Here is a 15,098-nt window from a genome sequence, read left to right as displayed (position 1 = left end):
CCTTGGGGGTGTGGCGGGGCTAGTCCAGCCCCCGCCCCGCACAGTGTGTCCCTCGCTGGGACCCGTAGCGGGCGGTGGTGTCCTCAGCCTTCTGGAGCGTGGCGGCTCCCGTCGGCGGGTGGGATCGTGGTGCGCGGTGAGTGTTGGGCCGGGCCGGGCCGGGCCGGGCCGGGCCGGGCCGGGCCGGGCCACGCCACGCCACCGGCGCCCTGTGGAGCCTGCGGCGCGCACGGCCCTGTCCGCCGGCCGCGCGCGGTGGCCGCTGGCCCGGCGGGGCCCACGGGCGCTGCGCGGCCTGGGGCAGCGGTGGCACCCAGGTGGGGCCCGCGCGGCGGTAACGGGGGCGCGATCCGGGAGCCCAGGCCGCTGGGAGAGACGGAGCAGACTGCTACCGCCGGTGGCAGCGGAGGCGAGGCGCAGGGATGGGAGAGGGACCGTTTTCGTTTCGTTTCCCATAGAAGGTTTTAGGAACCACCGTCAAGCAAGCAGAACTTTAGCATTTCCAGTTTCCTCTAGTGGCCCCCGTATCTGGATCGGGTTGAATAATATATTTTATGTTTCTTTGTTATCTCAGCCTTAAGTAGGTACAAGAAAAAAAAGGAATATAGTGGGAAGTACATGGTAGGGAAAATCAGGGAGAAGGGATGGGGAAATAGGTCAGTAAAAGAGAATTAGGCATGCTGATTTGTAGTGGATCTTGCAATGGTCCAAAGAGAAGTCACTGTGGTTATCTCAGAGTTACTTCTGCCTTCCACTCCTTTGTTTCTGGCATTTGGCATCCTACCACTTATGGTAAATGCTCTTGAAGACAGTAGTAAAAATACAGATATAAAGCAACCAGAAATTTGTTTTTAGATCAATCTAGAGAGATACCAGCTTAAGATTACTTCATGATGTCTGCAAATATAACTTTCAGAGTTCTTTCCATAGTTCTTACTAGCAAATTAGACTCAAATCTAAAAATTCTTTCCTACTTTTTCCATAATGGAACAGCATGCTGAGTTGGACTAATTCTTTACCTTGATCCAGGTGCAAGTTTGTGAAGTGGCCACAGTCATAATTTATTTTTCTGCTAAAGTTCCTCTCTCTTGGAGAGACAAACCCTAGAGAAGAGCCCTTACAGCTTGTATTAGTCATTCAAGAACTCTGTCAGAACCTTAGGGGTCCTCAAAATAAACAGAAACTTTTAGGTTCTTGCAACTCCTTAATTTTACCAGTTGTGTTTGAGAAAGCAGCTTTCACATCTGTACTTTATTTAGTATTAAAAATGTGACTTGAGACAAACTGGATATATTCCTATGAGAAACAAAATTTATCTCTTCTGTTGTATATGCTAGCACTGCTAAGTAAAATGATTTAAAAAAAAAATCACAGGCTGGTATCATCACTTATTCTTGAAGTAGAAAAATGGAGCTTGTTTTTCAAATATGTATTGTGCGTTGATTGTTAGACGTAAGAATGAAAAGTGGCTTTGCAAAACTAATATCCTTCAGTGTGGGGTTATTTTCCCACTCTATGCAGTAACCGTTGTAAATGTGATTCTATCCAGTTAAATCATCTTTGCCTTGTTTAGCATTGACAGTGCAGTTAGCCACTGGAAGATCAGAAGTAACCGCTTCCATAAAGACAGCTATTCCCTGTAAGGAATTACCAGGTGATTATCTTGCTTTGAATATATTATGTAACTTATCACAACCAAGAATTTTTAAAACATCTTTGGATATTGTCATTATTTTTCTCATAGAAAAGTGGTATGAGGGCCTTGAATGCCAGCACAGATGACAGATTTAACTAATCTACTTACATTTTTTGCCATAATTCTTGCATTGCAATTGCTTGAGCGTTTTGATTTTTTTCCCCCGTCATAATCAAAGACAGCTGAGCAGTAGATACTAACACATGATCAAGATGAAGCTGAAAACAAGGAAACATCATGAGTCTCTGTGTGATTCCAGTTTCTTCAAAGCAATCACTGTGTAACCCTTGCTCTTACGTCTTTAATAGCTGAGGTCAAGATAAATGCCCTCCCCAGTAATGTGTCCTCCTCATGAGATGAAATAAAGATCTTTACTTATCAAATATACTTTTTGTAAATGTCTCTCCAAAGGAAAAAGAAAAAGTGACTTTTTTTTATTAGGCAACTGATGCTGTTTCCTAACAGTCAACTGTACTGCTGCAGACCATTCTGCTCTGATAGTTTGTCTTAGTTGTTATTTGTCTGCCTAGACTTTAAGCTCTTTGGGCAGGAATGATTCTCCTCTAGTGTGAGCTATATTCAACGATAAATAATATTAACAAAAAACAAACACAAATCCACTTCTGTCCCTGCAGAAAAAAATGCTGAGAAGTGTAAAAGGACTCGTCTACCATACTCCTAAGGTAAGTTCTGTAATGGCATGATGCTGCTTCCAATATCTCAGCTGTCCAGTGGCCTGGAATGACAATTTACAACTGTAAAAAGTGAGATTCCTCTCATCTAATGTTAGTCATCGAAAAACTAGATGCCTCCTATAAGCTAGCTGTGAAAGCTGCCTTTATGGACAAGGGAAAGGGATACAACTTGTATGTATTACTCATTCTACGATCCTCTCCACTGAGAGGAGAAAGAGTGAGCCTGGACAACTGGCTTGAACAAGACATCTGTTAGAAGACTGAAGTTAAACATTCTCAAATGTCCAGAATCCTCAAATTATACATCTTTAATGCAAGTGTTTCTCAGAAAATGGAGAATCTACTTGCTCTGCACTGCTCTCTTGGAAGAAGCCCTTTACATTGATACCGAACAGAAGAACCAGGCTTTCCCAAAGCCTGTTTCGCTGGTGTGAAGATAATCTTGCCAAAGATGACTTAGTGCTTCAGGTGGGTGTAGTAATATTAGCTCTGTCACAACAATACAGCAGCACTGTATTATTAGTAAAGCTTTCTTATTATATACAGTGTAATGAGTGAATGCTACATATCTGGAATGATTTCCTAATGGTAAAGAGTTTGAGTTTTGTTTGCTGTTGTCTTTTAAATGCTTTTTCATTAGTACATAGTGATTATGCAGCCTTTAAAGAGGAAGACTGCATAACTACTCGTTTCCAGAGGCAAGAGTCTAGTTGAGCAGTACCATGTTTATCATGGAACTCCTTATGAAATGAACAGTCCTTTCTAGAGTCAGATATGTGGATTCATGTAGAAACAGCTCCACCTTATGGCACATGGCTTTATGATGAATCTCTGTGTACCACGTGATAGCTTGCTGCCATTTCAGGGATCTGAGTTACACTACTGTCTTTCAGCAGTAAAAATACTGTTTTTTACTATAAAATCCACTCTACACTACTAGGATAAACTGTGTTAAAAGATGACATAAAAACATACAAAGCTTATATACATGTTAAGATTTAGTACACAGACCTCTACAGTCAACCAGAAAGGTGTATGTATATGGTTCTAGCATTCCATGTGAAGCCAAGAGGATCAGCAATAAGCCACTTTTTTTTTTTCTTATTTTTCTGTTCAGGATGAGGGACCAAATAGCATGTTGTTACTCTATAAAGTCAAGACATATAATGCATTAACAGTGGTTCCAGGACACTCAAAAGTATTCTTATAGCCTGTTGAAAATACAGATGCATTTACACATGAATTTTGTAAAGGAAGATGTACTAATTCATAAAATGCAAGTCTGTATCTCTCAAATCCAGGGTAACTGTAGTTTGGTGTTACTCCAGGAGCTTGTCTTGATTCTGTACCACTTGGAAAATTCCATGTCTCCATGTTCTTAGAAGCTGCTCCTACAGCCCACGGCAGGCTGAAGTCCACAAAGGAAAAGTTCCTAAACACCAGGCGGCTAGATAATGATTTTGAGAAAGGCACGTCATGCTAAGGCTCAAAGAAGTGATGTGCTAAAATGGTATCCTTCCAGGAAAAATACATAATAATTTAATGAACTCAGTTTTATTGATGAAAAATAGGAATTCTGTTTACTTGGCTGGAAGAGCAGATAACTGGACTTCACGACAAAGTCCCTTTCACACTTGCATCCTGTCTTACTGTACTGTCTTCTACTACATTCTCCTTCTTCCTACTTACTTTTTTCTACTAGGAATTGACTTTTGTACCATACAGAATCCAACTTTTGCTAATCTTGTGAGATTTTGCTTTGAAAAAAGTGGAATTGGTAACACTACTCAGACTCAGTATTGTTCTGCTAAATTTTTGAGCTGCATAAGGGATTTTTGTATAGGCACATCCTTGCTTGCTTTTCATTTGGTGTAAAACATGTGGGAGAGGGCTAGTCTGGACGAAGGATGTCAGTAGAGCAGTAAGCTTGCCTTTTCTCTTAGGTGAATAGAATTCACAGCCCTGAAGCATTCACTCAAGATTTGAGGAGGAGGGACTGGAATGTTGGAAGAAAATGGGAGGGACTAAGACACTAGGGTAGGAATTACTTAAGGCTGAGATGTTCTAGGTGAATAGGTGACAATACTTGCATCCTCTAGTTATTCACATATTAAATTAGCATCTTAGTGCCTTGCTCTAAGCAAGAAATTAAGCCACTTCTGTGGATTTAAGATTAAAAACAGCCAAATAAGCCATATTAATTGTTTGTTTGGCTTTTAGAAGGAAAAGAGCGCCGTCGAAACAAGGGAAGAGGTTGTTAAAATATGACAAAAAATGAATGTTTAGTTATCTTCATATTTACACTACTATAGTTCATTATATAGGTATATAGTGTGGAATATAAATGGGTTTAATTCCTTCCTTAAATAAACAGTGAGGCCTAAAACGCTGATTCAGGAGTCCATTCTGTATTTAATACAGAATGTAGGATAATCTGACACTAGGCTTTCTTCTAAGCCTTTGTGGCTTTCGAGTGACCCCTGAGGAGATCCCAGATGATAGCAGAATTGCATCATGCAGTGTAGAACTGAAACAGCCGTTCCTGTCTCTAAACTTTAGTTTATGACTACTCTCATCCATGAGAATAGGAATAGGAAACGGCTTGCTCTGTTTACAGTCAGCGCCAGCAACTGTTCCAGTCAGTAATACATAAGGTAGCCTTCAATTTGGCTTGTTTGGTCACAGCCTGTTTGGAGTACATGAATTGCTTATTCATTGACAAATGAATCCCCAAGCTCACCTTTGAGATGCATGCTTTAATATTTTCTTTTACCACAGCATAAAACGCTTGTCCTTTTACTGCTCACTTTCTTGCCTATTTTGGCTAAGCTTTAGAGGCATGCTTCAGCAGGCTGTCTGCGGAGAAAAAAAAATTAATCAGCTTAGTTGGCTGTTTCAGTTTCTCAGCCATGTCTGTATTATAATGAAAGAGTCTGTATGCTAGGACACAGTTAGGAAAAATCAATGCAGGGAGTGTAATTATAAATATCAAATAGTGGGCAGCACTGCAGTAATCCCTCAATAATTGAGGTGATTATGGATTACTAGACAGCTTGAATTTCCAAGGTACTAGCTACTATTCATCAATGTAGGCAGAAACATTATGGGAACTTCCCAGCAATAAGACCTTAATGGCTGTGCTTGTGCTCTTAAGCAATCTTTAATGGGATAACTCATTTAGGTACGGGGCTTGGATCTCTAGTGGTGGTAGATAACTTAAGTGAATGGAAATGGTTTAGAAGCAAGTATCTAAATGTGAAATGTGGTTATAAAGCACATGTTTTTTCATGATTAATTTACATTCTAATTGCAGAGACTTCTACTTTGCATTGCATGCTACCTTGACCCAATCATAACGTGCATGCAGTGGGTGTACAAAACTTAAACTACTATCTGAATTTTTACCTGTAATCTTTGATCGCTAAGAAGTTTGTTGTCAGTTTGCCTTTTTCTTTTTCCCCCTCTTTAGTTGGACCGTGGACATGCTCTCCACGCTACTGCCAAGGATTGGTTAAGTTCCATTGTCAGCCAGGATGTCCAAATCCTGGCAGAAGGATCAAGAGCAATTTTCCGTACCAGTGAAAATGACCCGGTGAGTTTCTGCCATGTTTGTTATTGTCAACAAATGCCTAAATTCCATCAGCCTGTCTGCGGACATGCTGGAGCCAGAAGTGCTTACTGGGATTGTGTGTATCTAGTAAACAGAAGGGAAGGGAGTACATAGACCTAATAATAGGCATCTAGATCATGATCCCCAGCCAAAAGGAAAATAGGCCACGGCTGTGCAGTGCACCTGCCCGGGTTTAAACAAGACAGGGCTGGTCCTCTGCCTGAAAGCTCCTGGGAACAAATATTGATTCTTTCTCTATAGTTGCATAGATGAACTAGACTGTGCACTGTAGAAGCTCATATGTGGCTTAGCTTGTCATCAGACACTATTAATTTCAACTCCAGAGTTATTCTTCCCTGGCTAACCTCCCTAAATTGGCTATGAAGGGGGATAAAAAACACCCCCCCCCCCCAATGACCTCAATGCAGTGCAGCTCTCCAGCATCATAATTCCAGCCTTATACTCTGTCTCAAGCACAAAATGAAGTGGAATAAATGAAAGGAATAAGCCTTTGAGGTGCTTTTCTGCTGCCTCTGTAATTGGAGTCTTTCAGTACTGATTCCTCTGGGGTATCTATGGAAACAGCAGCATGCAGATGATCTTACTCACGTGACTGGAGTGTCTCTATAGATTGCACAGAAGAGTCCAGATGGCAAGAATTGTCTCCACTGTCCTGGGTCTACAGTTTATGTTGCCAGGCAACTGGCTTTGGCATTCTGACTTCACGTGCCTGATATGTTTGGCGACAACTGCACTTGCTTATTAATTTATCAGATCAGTGTTCCTTGGACATGCTGTATTGCAGATCACATATTACAGCAGATAGTCTCCGCTGGCTCACTTCATCAGCTAACCCGATAGCTTTCTTCTGACTGCACTAGTACTTGTGCACAGGAAAGCCCCATTAAAAATGGATTAAGACGACCAGATGAAAACTAAATTTTTAATAAGACTTGGCTTTTATATACCTCTCCATTGGCAAAACTCAAGAGTGACTTAAAATGAGGATACTGACCCACTTTACAGATGTAGGAGCTGACAAGTGAAGGGATTTGCCCAAGGTTATGTAGCAGGTGAGTGGTGAAACTGAGAATAAAAATGGTCTCTGGAGTACTGCTTTTCTGTTCCAGTCCATGGATAACAGTGCCATGCATAAACACAGCTGCTGTTAGTCTGTGTCAAGCCTGTGCAGGAAAGCTCCAGGGAATGCAGCCCAGAGTTTACACATAGCTGTAGTTGGAACAGGACTTTAGGTTTCTTTAATAGTTCTCTTCTGAAGTCTATTTTCAAATAATAACTCCTTATAGCAGAGAAGCTATTAACTTATCTAATGAGTAGTTTTTAATTTTCCTGTTGCTAAGATTTACTCACTAGTAAATATCAGATTGGTAACTCAAGTAGCTTATATAACAGTTTGCTGAGGTTACCAGATGGTTTCTTCCTATAAATAATTTGGCAAACCTGTGTGTATCTGGAATCTTGCAGCTGTACCAAGGTAAATCATAAAGTCCAGGAGGCACTGATCTGTGAATGCCTTTCCTCAGTGAGGTATGGTATAGGTGTGTAGCTGCCATGGGCTTTTCAGAGTGGAAGTCAAGCTGGCAGAAATAATCACTGCTTCTGTTTTTAATTGTAAATGAAACTATTTCAGGGATCACTACTATGCAAAATAAAACGAGGACATGATTATATTCCAATGCCATCTGAACCAAAATGGAAGTAAGAGATTGACATGCACTAGAATATAAAGGAGTTTGACTTAAAACCTGTGGAAAAGCCAACAGTGCAGAACAGCACACGATACAGGATGTTACATTCTGTAGAAGCATAGCAACTGAAAGGCTTTTGTATTCCAAGGGAAAAATTGGTGGCACAAAAACTGCTAAAAGTCACATAGGAAGTAGTGAAGACTAGTCTATATGAATATTGTTCTAACTACAAAAGACTAACACACAAACTGACAATTAGACCAAGGTTATGCAAGTGCTTTGCAACTACTACATGGTAGGAAAACAGAATAATGGGGCAGGGGGAGGAGGCAGAATTTGATTGTCCCCAGTTGAGGAAATATAACAAGGCATGAAACAAATACTAAATTTGCAGCTACCAACAATGACTGCTTTCATGGATCAAGTAGTCAGAGAACCTAGAGTAGTCACTAGCAATAAATGCAGAATAATGCATGTCAGCTAGAGAAATAATACTAACTATTATGTCACAATAACTTATGCCCCAGAAAACAGATCGTGAGTTCTCAAGCAACCAACATTCGCTAAAAATGCAAATGGCATGTTAGGGATTACTAGGAGAACAGCAGAGAACAAACCAGAAAACAATTTTGCCACAATTTATATTAATACTTTCTGAAAACTGCAGATAATTCTGGTCATCCTATTCCTAGAAATACACAGACAAACGTGTAAAGGTATAAAGTAGCACGATAGGCATAAAGCAGTTTATGTAAACTATGTATAAGGAGAGACTAAATAGACATTCTTCAGTGCGCATGGGGAAAATGACACACACATTACAAGTGGTGTTAAGAGGATGTAATCACCAGTTCTCACAAACATTCCTTATTCAAGCAGGAGATATCCAATTAAATTATCACGTAGCAGACTTAAAACAAAGAAAGCACATTTTAATCCAGCAGATAACTCAGGTGGGGATCACATTACTATACAACATTGTGGAGACCAAAAGTGTAAGTGGACTAGAAAAGGATTAGATAAATTCATGAAGGATAGGGCCACCAGTGCCCATAAAAGACAATGGTTCATGCTCAAGCAGTTCCTTTATTGTTCATTATTGCCAGGTAAGCGATGCTTTCTTTAGACTCTTCCTAAACGTCTGGTAACAGCCTCTGAGAGTATCAGTTTCCATTTTGATTTAATATGTTAGTTCATCTGACTCCCAGTAAGTAGATACTCACTCTGACTGGGTGTTTCCTCTCTGTCCCATTCTCACAGATCTTCTGTATTCAGAGAAAAGGTATCTGACAGAATTTGCATTTTACCTTCCCAGGCCAACCATGCAGAATACCATGAGGGTCGCCATTATAGTATTCCGCTTCAGGAGGTGAAAGCTGTGTTTCCACATGGACTTCCCAGTCCCTTCCAGCAGCAGGTACTTTGTGTGAAAGCAGTTCTGTAGGGGTGGACTGGTATGTGGGAAGAACTGGATCAATCAGGGAACTATGATACTTTCCTGTTGGAAACAGAGAGAGCCACATGATGATTCTTCAGTTGAAAGGCTAAAAGAATGTGATTATTCCTGGTCCTTAGCAATATTTACTACATCATAAAGTCATGGGTCAATCTGACCAAAATAGTGGCAGGAGGAGGAGAGCATTCCACCTCAGGCAACATGCCATCAAATATTTTCATCTTTAACTTATGAGCACATAACGAATTAACAGAAATATTTTCCATGGTTACATTTCTGTATGAAACAGGATGGCTCATGAAATAAGCTTTTATAAGCAACACAAATCTTGCTTCTTGGTTTCTGCTGTGAGACAAACCACACTTTGATTGGATCAGGCTTCATAAGCAGTTAACAGACAGCCTGCTTCAGTTTAGGAATAGATTTCTTATCTGTGAATCATGGTTATGGCAGAACTTCTTGCTAAATTTAACTTGTGAATTACAGTGAGTTTCTACCTCAAGTTGAAGGCCGCATTTGGCAGCTGCAAGGGTAGAAGATTGTACAGCAGGAAAAAGATAAAGTGGAAGGACGACACGTGGTTTCTTTAGCATTTTAGGTGCTTGGCTGTTTGACGGCAGGCTTGACAAAGAATTACAAGTACAACTATTTATCCAAGGCTTGGGAGTGCTGAGAAAGGCAGACTTATTTACACACATGCACACAATTTATATATATAATATATATATAAAATATATATTTGGATGTAGTTGATTATTTTTCGGCTTGAAATTAGAAAAGAACCTTAGTGTAGATTGCTGTATTTCTAGCAAAATTACTTGTTTACAAGTTTGTTCTATTCTCATCTGGCAGATTATGAGAGACTGGAGTGCAGACTGGTTAGAACTACTGTATTAGTTTGACAGGGGACTTTAAAAGGGGCTTTATAATATATTAGAAATAATAGTAGGTTACTTACTTGGAAAGTGGTTCTTAATAGAGTAGAGCAGAAGGGAAAAATTTATGATGGGAAAACTAGATGGACTAAGGCACAAAGCAGAAATTCCCTCTGCTGGAGCCATCCAAAAAAAGGCCATTCATAGCACCGGTCAGAGACAGAATCATGCTAGAAACAGCTTTTGTGTGCTGGCCCAGGGCTTCTTGTTCATATTCTGTTCCTTTTCTCAGATTAGGACCTTCAACGAAGCTTGCCTGATGGTGCGAAAACCAGCTCTGGAACTCTTCGCTTACCTGAAAAGCTCCAGCTTTGCCCACCCAGCAATCAGATATGTTATCTGTATCTTTTATCACTTACTTGACTGTAGAATGCAAGTTAAATACAAGCAGCTGAGTTTACAAAGATGAACATGATGCTGAACCTATGCTGAGCATTGTGGCTTAGTCTTCCAGGGGGCAGTTCTACTGTGCGTGTCTCTCAGCAGCCAAGCTAGTGTCGGAAGCTCCTGAAGCTGTATGCTTCTATTTTAAGCCAGATTTGCGACCTGGGTTATGGCACAGTTCCACAAACAGTAGCATCAGCACAACTGAGGGAATGGGGATTAACAGCTCTGATGCAGTTGAATGTGGGAGAAGGCATCCTCAGGCTGCTGATTTAAAAAACAAACAAACAAAAAAAAACACATGATGGAATGCCATTTGTGTTTTTACCACGTTTGTATTTCCTTTATGCTCTTGTGAAAGAATGGCAGTCAAGTAATGCTGCCGTCTGCGGTGTTTTTTTGGAGACTTTCCTTGACAGTCTGTGTTGAAGATGGTGAGAAAGGAACAGGGAAAACTATGACTCTGTGTCATGTGGTTCACTACTGTGCAAGGCAAGGCTGGCTGGTGCTGCACATCCCAGATGGTAAGAACACTGATGCTATCTGTGTAACTACAACAAATACACATGCCTATAACTAATCCAGAAGATGCTGCTTCAAGAGAAAGATGTAGGGTAGACCACAGCAAATTTTCTTTGTTTTTCCATAATGGAGAATGCTTATGAAGCACAAAACCCCCCAAATAAAGTAGAACATAACTATGATTATTTTCTTCTGCACTCACATGCTGGTAGTCAGTCTTTTGTTCTGCCATTAACTAGTACAGCAGGAAACTTGCTATGTGTGGGTCTGTGTGACCTCCTGCGTGAGCATTTGTTTTGCAGTTGTGTTCTCAAGGGAGAGTCTTGCCCATTAAGGATGGCAGACTTTACTTACCAATATAGCAGAAAAAGAATACACCTGAAAAGACCTCTCCCCCCCGCCATCCAACTCATAAAATTACTTTTACTAAACAAAGTGATTGTTTTCTTTTACTTACAGCTCATCTTTGGGTGAAAAACTGCAGGGAACTTATGCAGTCATCCTATAACAAAGAACGGCTCGATCAGCCTTTGCAAGCATCCTTCTGGCTCAAGAACTTCAAAACCGCAAATGAGCGCTTCTTAAAAGAGGTTTGTAGAGCCCGTTCAAGCTGTCTGGGTTAGTAACTAAGAAGAACCCGTAAGATCATTTTTCAGGAACTGCATGTGGATGTGGTTCCTGTTGCCAGGCATCTCTATATGAATTCTAGATTTGCTCATTTTTAAGAAATGCTTCATGTTGTATTAATGCATGCACTCATACTGCACACAAACTCTACACTTTACTGTAATGCACTTTTTGTAGAAAATGAAATACTTTAGATACATCCCCCCCCCCCGGGGGTGCTTATTGGCGAGGAATAGTGTGCCAAGATTCTGCACTAGTCTTTATCACTGGAAAAGAATAGGGAATCTTGCCATCCAAGTTTGCCAAGCTGCCTATGTGCTAATTAGTTCCTGATTTAATCATAGTTCTCTTACCCTCTCTTACCGCAGATAAAAACACAACAAAAATATGTGTGGGGCAAACGAGAAAGTACTGAGGAGGGCAGACCATTGGGTGAAGTGGTGGAGCAGGTAAGAAATAGCAAGTGCTCCTGGCTTTGTCTTATTAGATGATTCAGTCATTGCAAATGAAGAATATTGCTTCTAAAGTTCTTACAAATATAGTCCTAGGAAATGGAAGGCATTTCCCTATCAAGAAGGTAGCTACAAAAAACTACCTGATTGAAGATGACCACGTGATCTGTAAAGGGAGTTGCACAGAGAACGTGGGTAGAAGCAAAAATTAGAACCTGAAAGCTCCTACCTCTTGATGCTCTGTACATTAGATCAGGTTGCTCCTTTGAGAGGAAAGGATGGACTCTTGACAATCTTATCTTCATTCCCCCTACAAAGGGCAGACAGTCCCCCAAGATTCCTGTAGTAGCATATCAACAATGACAACACTGAGTTATATGTCTTCTTCTACTTAAAGGGTTTAGCTCGAGTGAGAAACGCCAGCGATGCTGTAGGGGTGGTGCTGAAAGAGATAAAGCAGCAATGTCATCTTGGTTCATTTAGACTTCTGGTGGCAGTGGATGGAGTCAACGCACTCTGGGGAAAGACTACATTAAAGAAGGAAGACAAAAGCCCTGTAAGAAATTATCTGCTCTGATGATGTTTCTGCATACCTAATGGAAGGGGGAGTGTTTTGTTTTGAGTTTTTTGAGTGTTTCAAGGATGAAAGTGTTTGAAAGACTCAGAGTTTGGAGAGTTCTGTAAAATTCATATTGTGCTTTATACAATTTTTACTGAAGAAAATTCTCTCAAAGGGAAAAAGTAGATACACATCTTGTTATGCTAGGAAATATTTAAGTATTTCACTGTATAATATTACTGTGGCTAAATGTGTTAAGCAAAGGCAAAGTACCTAAATGATGCATAGAAAAGATATTTTCAATGTAATTTAAAGTGGAGGAAGAGGGTCATATATATCTCAGGTGGAAACTGATGGCAAGAGAGTCATACCAAACCATTTTCATCAGGTTTCTCCGGAGGAACTGACGCTTGTGTACAATCTGAGGAAGATGGTGATGAATGATTGGGTGAGTTCCAGTCTGTACCTTCAGGTGACTCATTTTCAGCATTTAGAGCTAAATGCTGATATCAAAGCAGTGCAGTCCTACTAAGTGTGTCACTGGATATTCACACACCTGAGAGGTATTTCTCATTTAAAGGAGAGAAAGTGTAAAGCTGCAAGCCTAATATTACACTGTTTTCTTCAACTAAGAAGAGTATGAAGATAAATGCAGCTGTTCTGGGGCTGGGATCTTGTCTGTGTTTCTGACATCAGCTGACAGCAGATGCATATGGAAGAGTCTAAGAACAGGCTGAATATATAATGATGCTTTTCTTGCATATTCTCCCAAACTCCAGTTTATGACTTGGACTTCCTGAGCTAGAGGCAAAGTCCTTAGCAACATTTTGTTTTATGAGTTTTTTTGAACTAATGAGAACTTTCAGTTTCTATACACTGTTGAACTCTACCACAGGAGCTTAATTCCTTCTGCTTATTTTTCAGTCCCTCACATGCAATGTCTCTTGCAGGTGTAGCCTTCAGATTAAAAAGTATATAGAAAAAGTCATTTTTAAAGTATTTTAGATGCTTCAATTGAAAGCCATTTATAGGCAAGAATGACACATTTAATGCCAGCATTGGAAACACCAACTGTTTTTCCTGTGCTGAATTTACACACTTGGAGTACTCAGCGCTGAAATACTTACAAGCATTATATTGATAGTCCCTGATACAGAATTTGAGAGTGCTATCTCCGGCGGAGGAGGAAGCTGTTACTAATAGCCAGTGCTCCTCCTTTCTTTTTCTTCATGACTCAGAGCAGGCAATTCTAAAAGCAGTGATTTTTACATCATTCCAGAAACTGCCTGGGGAAACTGGAACTGAAGTAACTCTAAGATGAAGGAAAAGAATGCCTCACATGTTCAGAATCCTTAACTGTTTCACTAATAATATGTTTGCAGCTAAAATGCTTTCTAATCCATTTGTTTTAGAATGGAGGTGCTATTGTGACAACCCTTAGCCAAACAGGCTCTCTCTTCAAACCGAGTTCTGCATATTTGCCCCATGAGTTACTAGGAAAGGTGAGTTGTGTCCTCTTCTCTTCCCCCTCCCCACTGGGGAACAGAAATAAAAATCCTAGTTTGTGAATTGCATTCCCAGCAGATGGTTTTTAGTTTTCTCAGTTTTTTTATCACTCAGTTTTCTTGACCCCCCTACATCCCCCAAGCTTCTCATCATCCCTTCCCAGGCCCCTGCAGCATGGCCTCAGAGGCAATTTGCTGTCGTACATGAACAAATACAGGTGGACCAGCTGGGGAGCAAGCCACAACCCTGCTCATTTTGTTGGTGTAGCTCTTCCCTACCCCAGTTTTCCTGTTTTGTATCTCCATGCTTGCAGATTTTGCTTTAATCCCCCTTGGAGTCATATACATTCTTACCCTCCTTTCAATTAATTTTGCTTGGGCTTGCTCACAGCTGAGCAGTGCCTCTCCCCACACAACTCCAGCAGTCAGGAAAACACAATCACCCCGTGCTGCTGGTCATTGCCCAGCCGTTCTCCCACACGTCTGACAGCTTCTCTTTCCTTTCCAGGAAGGTTTTGAGGCTTTGGACCCTTTCATTCCTATCCGAGTTTCAAACTATAGCCCGCAGGAGTTTGAGAGCTGTTACCACTACTACCTCGATCGCAAGTGGCTTCAGCACGAGAAAGGTCGGTTCTTTAACCAAGCCCGTCGCGGAACAGCTACGAAGAGCGGTCGGAAGGGGGGTGGGGGGGATCCTTGGGGCAGGCCCCGAGGGGAGCCCCGGGGTCGGGGGCCGGGGCCCGCCCACCCGGGGCCGGCCCCCACGCACCGTCTCTCTTGCAGCGCGCACGGCGGAGGGCCGGGACGAGCTGCGGTTCCTCAGCGGCGCCAACCCGCGGCAGCTGCAGCGCCTCGCGGGGCCCCTGTGACGCAATAAAGGCCTGGAGCGGGGCTTCGTGTCCGTCTCTTGGGGGTGACGCCACGCTACGCGACCTGCGCCTGCTGACG

At 41.5% G+C, this 15,098-nt stretch overlaps 2 protein-coding genes across 6 annotated transcripts in view; one reads left to right on the top strand and one right to left on the bottom strand.

Moving 5' to 3' along the window:
- ASH1L (ASH1 like histone lysine methyltransferase) overlaps nt 1-5,847 on the bottom strand; it is a 65,328-nt gene extending 59,481 nt beyond the window's left edge. The window contains exons 1-4 of one of the 4 annotated variants that reach the window (XM_067313253.1): nt 5,797-5,845; nt 5,132-5,247; nt 3,403-3,838; nt 1,805-1,914 (exon numbers count right to left, since the gene is read on the bottom strand). The gene's annotated coding sequence lies outside the window, so the exon portion shown is untranslated. Of the gene's footprint in view, nt 1-1,804; nt 1,915-3,402; nt 4,830-5,131 lie in introns of those variants that run through there. The other 3 variants (XM_067313251.1, XM_067313248.1, XM_067313252.1) reach the window with 3 other exon arrangements.
- On the top strand, nt 52-15,045 carry DAP3 (death associated protein 3). 2 transcript variants are annotated; one of them, XM_067313269.1, is made up of 14 exons: nt 52-136; nt 1,574-1,654; nt 2,332-2,379; nt 5,861-5,983; nt 9,026-9,127; nt 10,334-10,442; nt 10,917-11,009; nt 11,467-11,597; nt 12,003-12,083; nt 12,484-12,642; nt 13,034-13,093; nt 14,058-14,147; nt 14,659-14,776; nt 14,934-15,045. In XM_067313269.1, exons 3-14 carry the CDS (start codon nt 2,338-2,340, stop codon nt 15,017-15,019), a joined length of 1,194 nt encoding a protein of 397 aa, XP_067169370.1. In that variant the 5' UTR covers nt 52-136; nt 1,574-1,654; nt 2,332-2,337; the 3' UTR covers nt 15,020-15,045. The 2 variants fall into 2 exon arrangements, with proteins under 2 accessions (XP_067169370.1, XP_067169371.1); XM_067313270.1 differs by lacking the exon at nt 1,574-1,654 and having other exon boundaries at nt 88-136.
- Nucleotides 15,046-15,098: the final 53 nt, after the last annotated feature.

Source organism: Apteryx mantelli, chromosome 31 (genome assembly GCF_036417845.1).
Source record: "Apteryx mantelli isolate bAptMan1 chromosome 31, bAptMan1.hap1, whole genome shotgun sequence".
NCBI lineage: Eukaryota > Metazoa > Chordata > Aves > Apterygiformes > Apterygidae > Apteryx > Apteryx mantelli.
The sequence above is the reverse complement of the archived record's forward strand: the minus strand, read 5'-3'. Positions and strand labels throughout refer to the sequence as shown.

What these genes read in the sequence shown, in the direction of transcription:
- DAP3 (XM_067313269.1), top strand. Translation starts at nt 2,338, where the DNA reads ATGCTGAGAAGTGTAAAAGGACTCGTCTACCATACTCCTAAG. An exon ending in ATGAGCGCTTCTTAAAAGAG is followed by an intron (nt 11,598 to 12,002) that starts GTTTGTAGAGCC and finishes CTCTTACCGCAG; the next exon opens with ATAAAAACACAACAAAAATA. An exon ending in TGGGTGAAGTGGTGGAGCAG is followed by an intron (nt 12,084 to 12,483) that starts GTAAGAAATAGC and finishes TTCTACTTAAAG; the next exon opens with GGTTTAGCTCGAGTGAGAAA.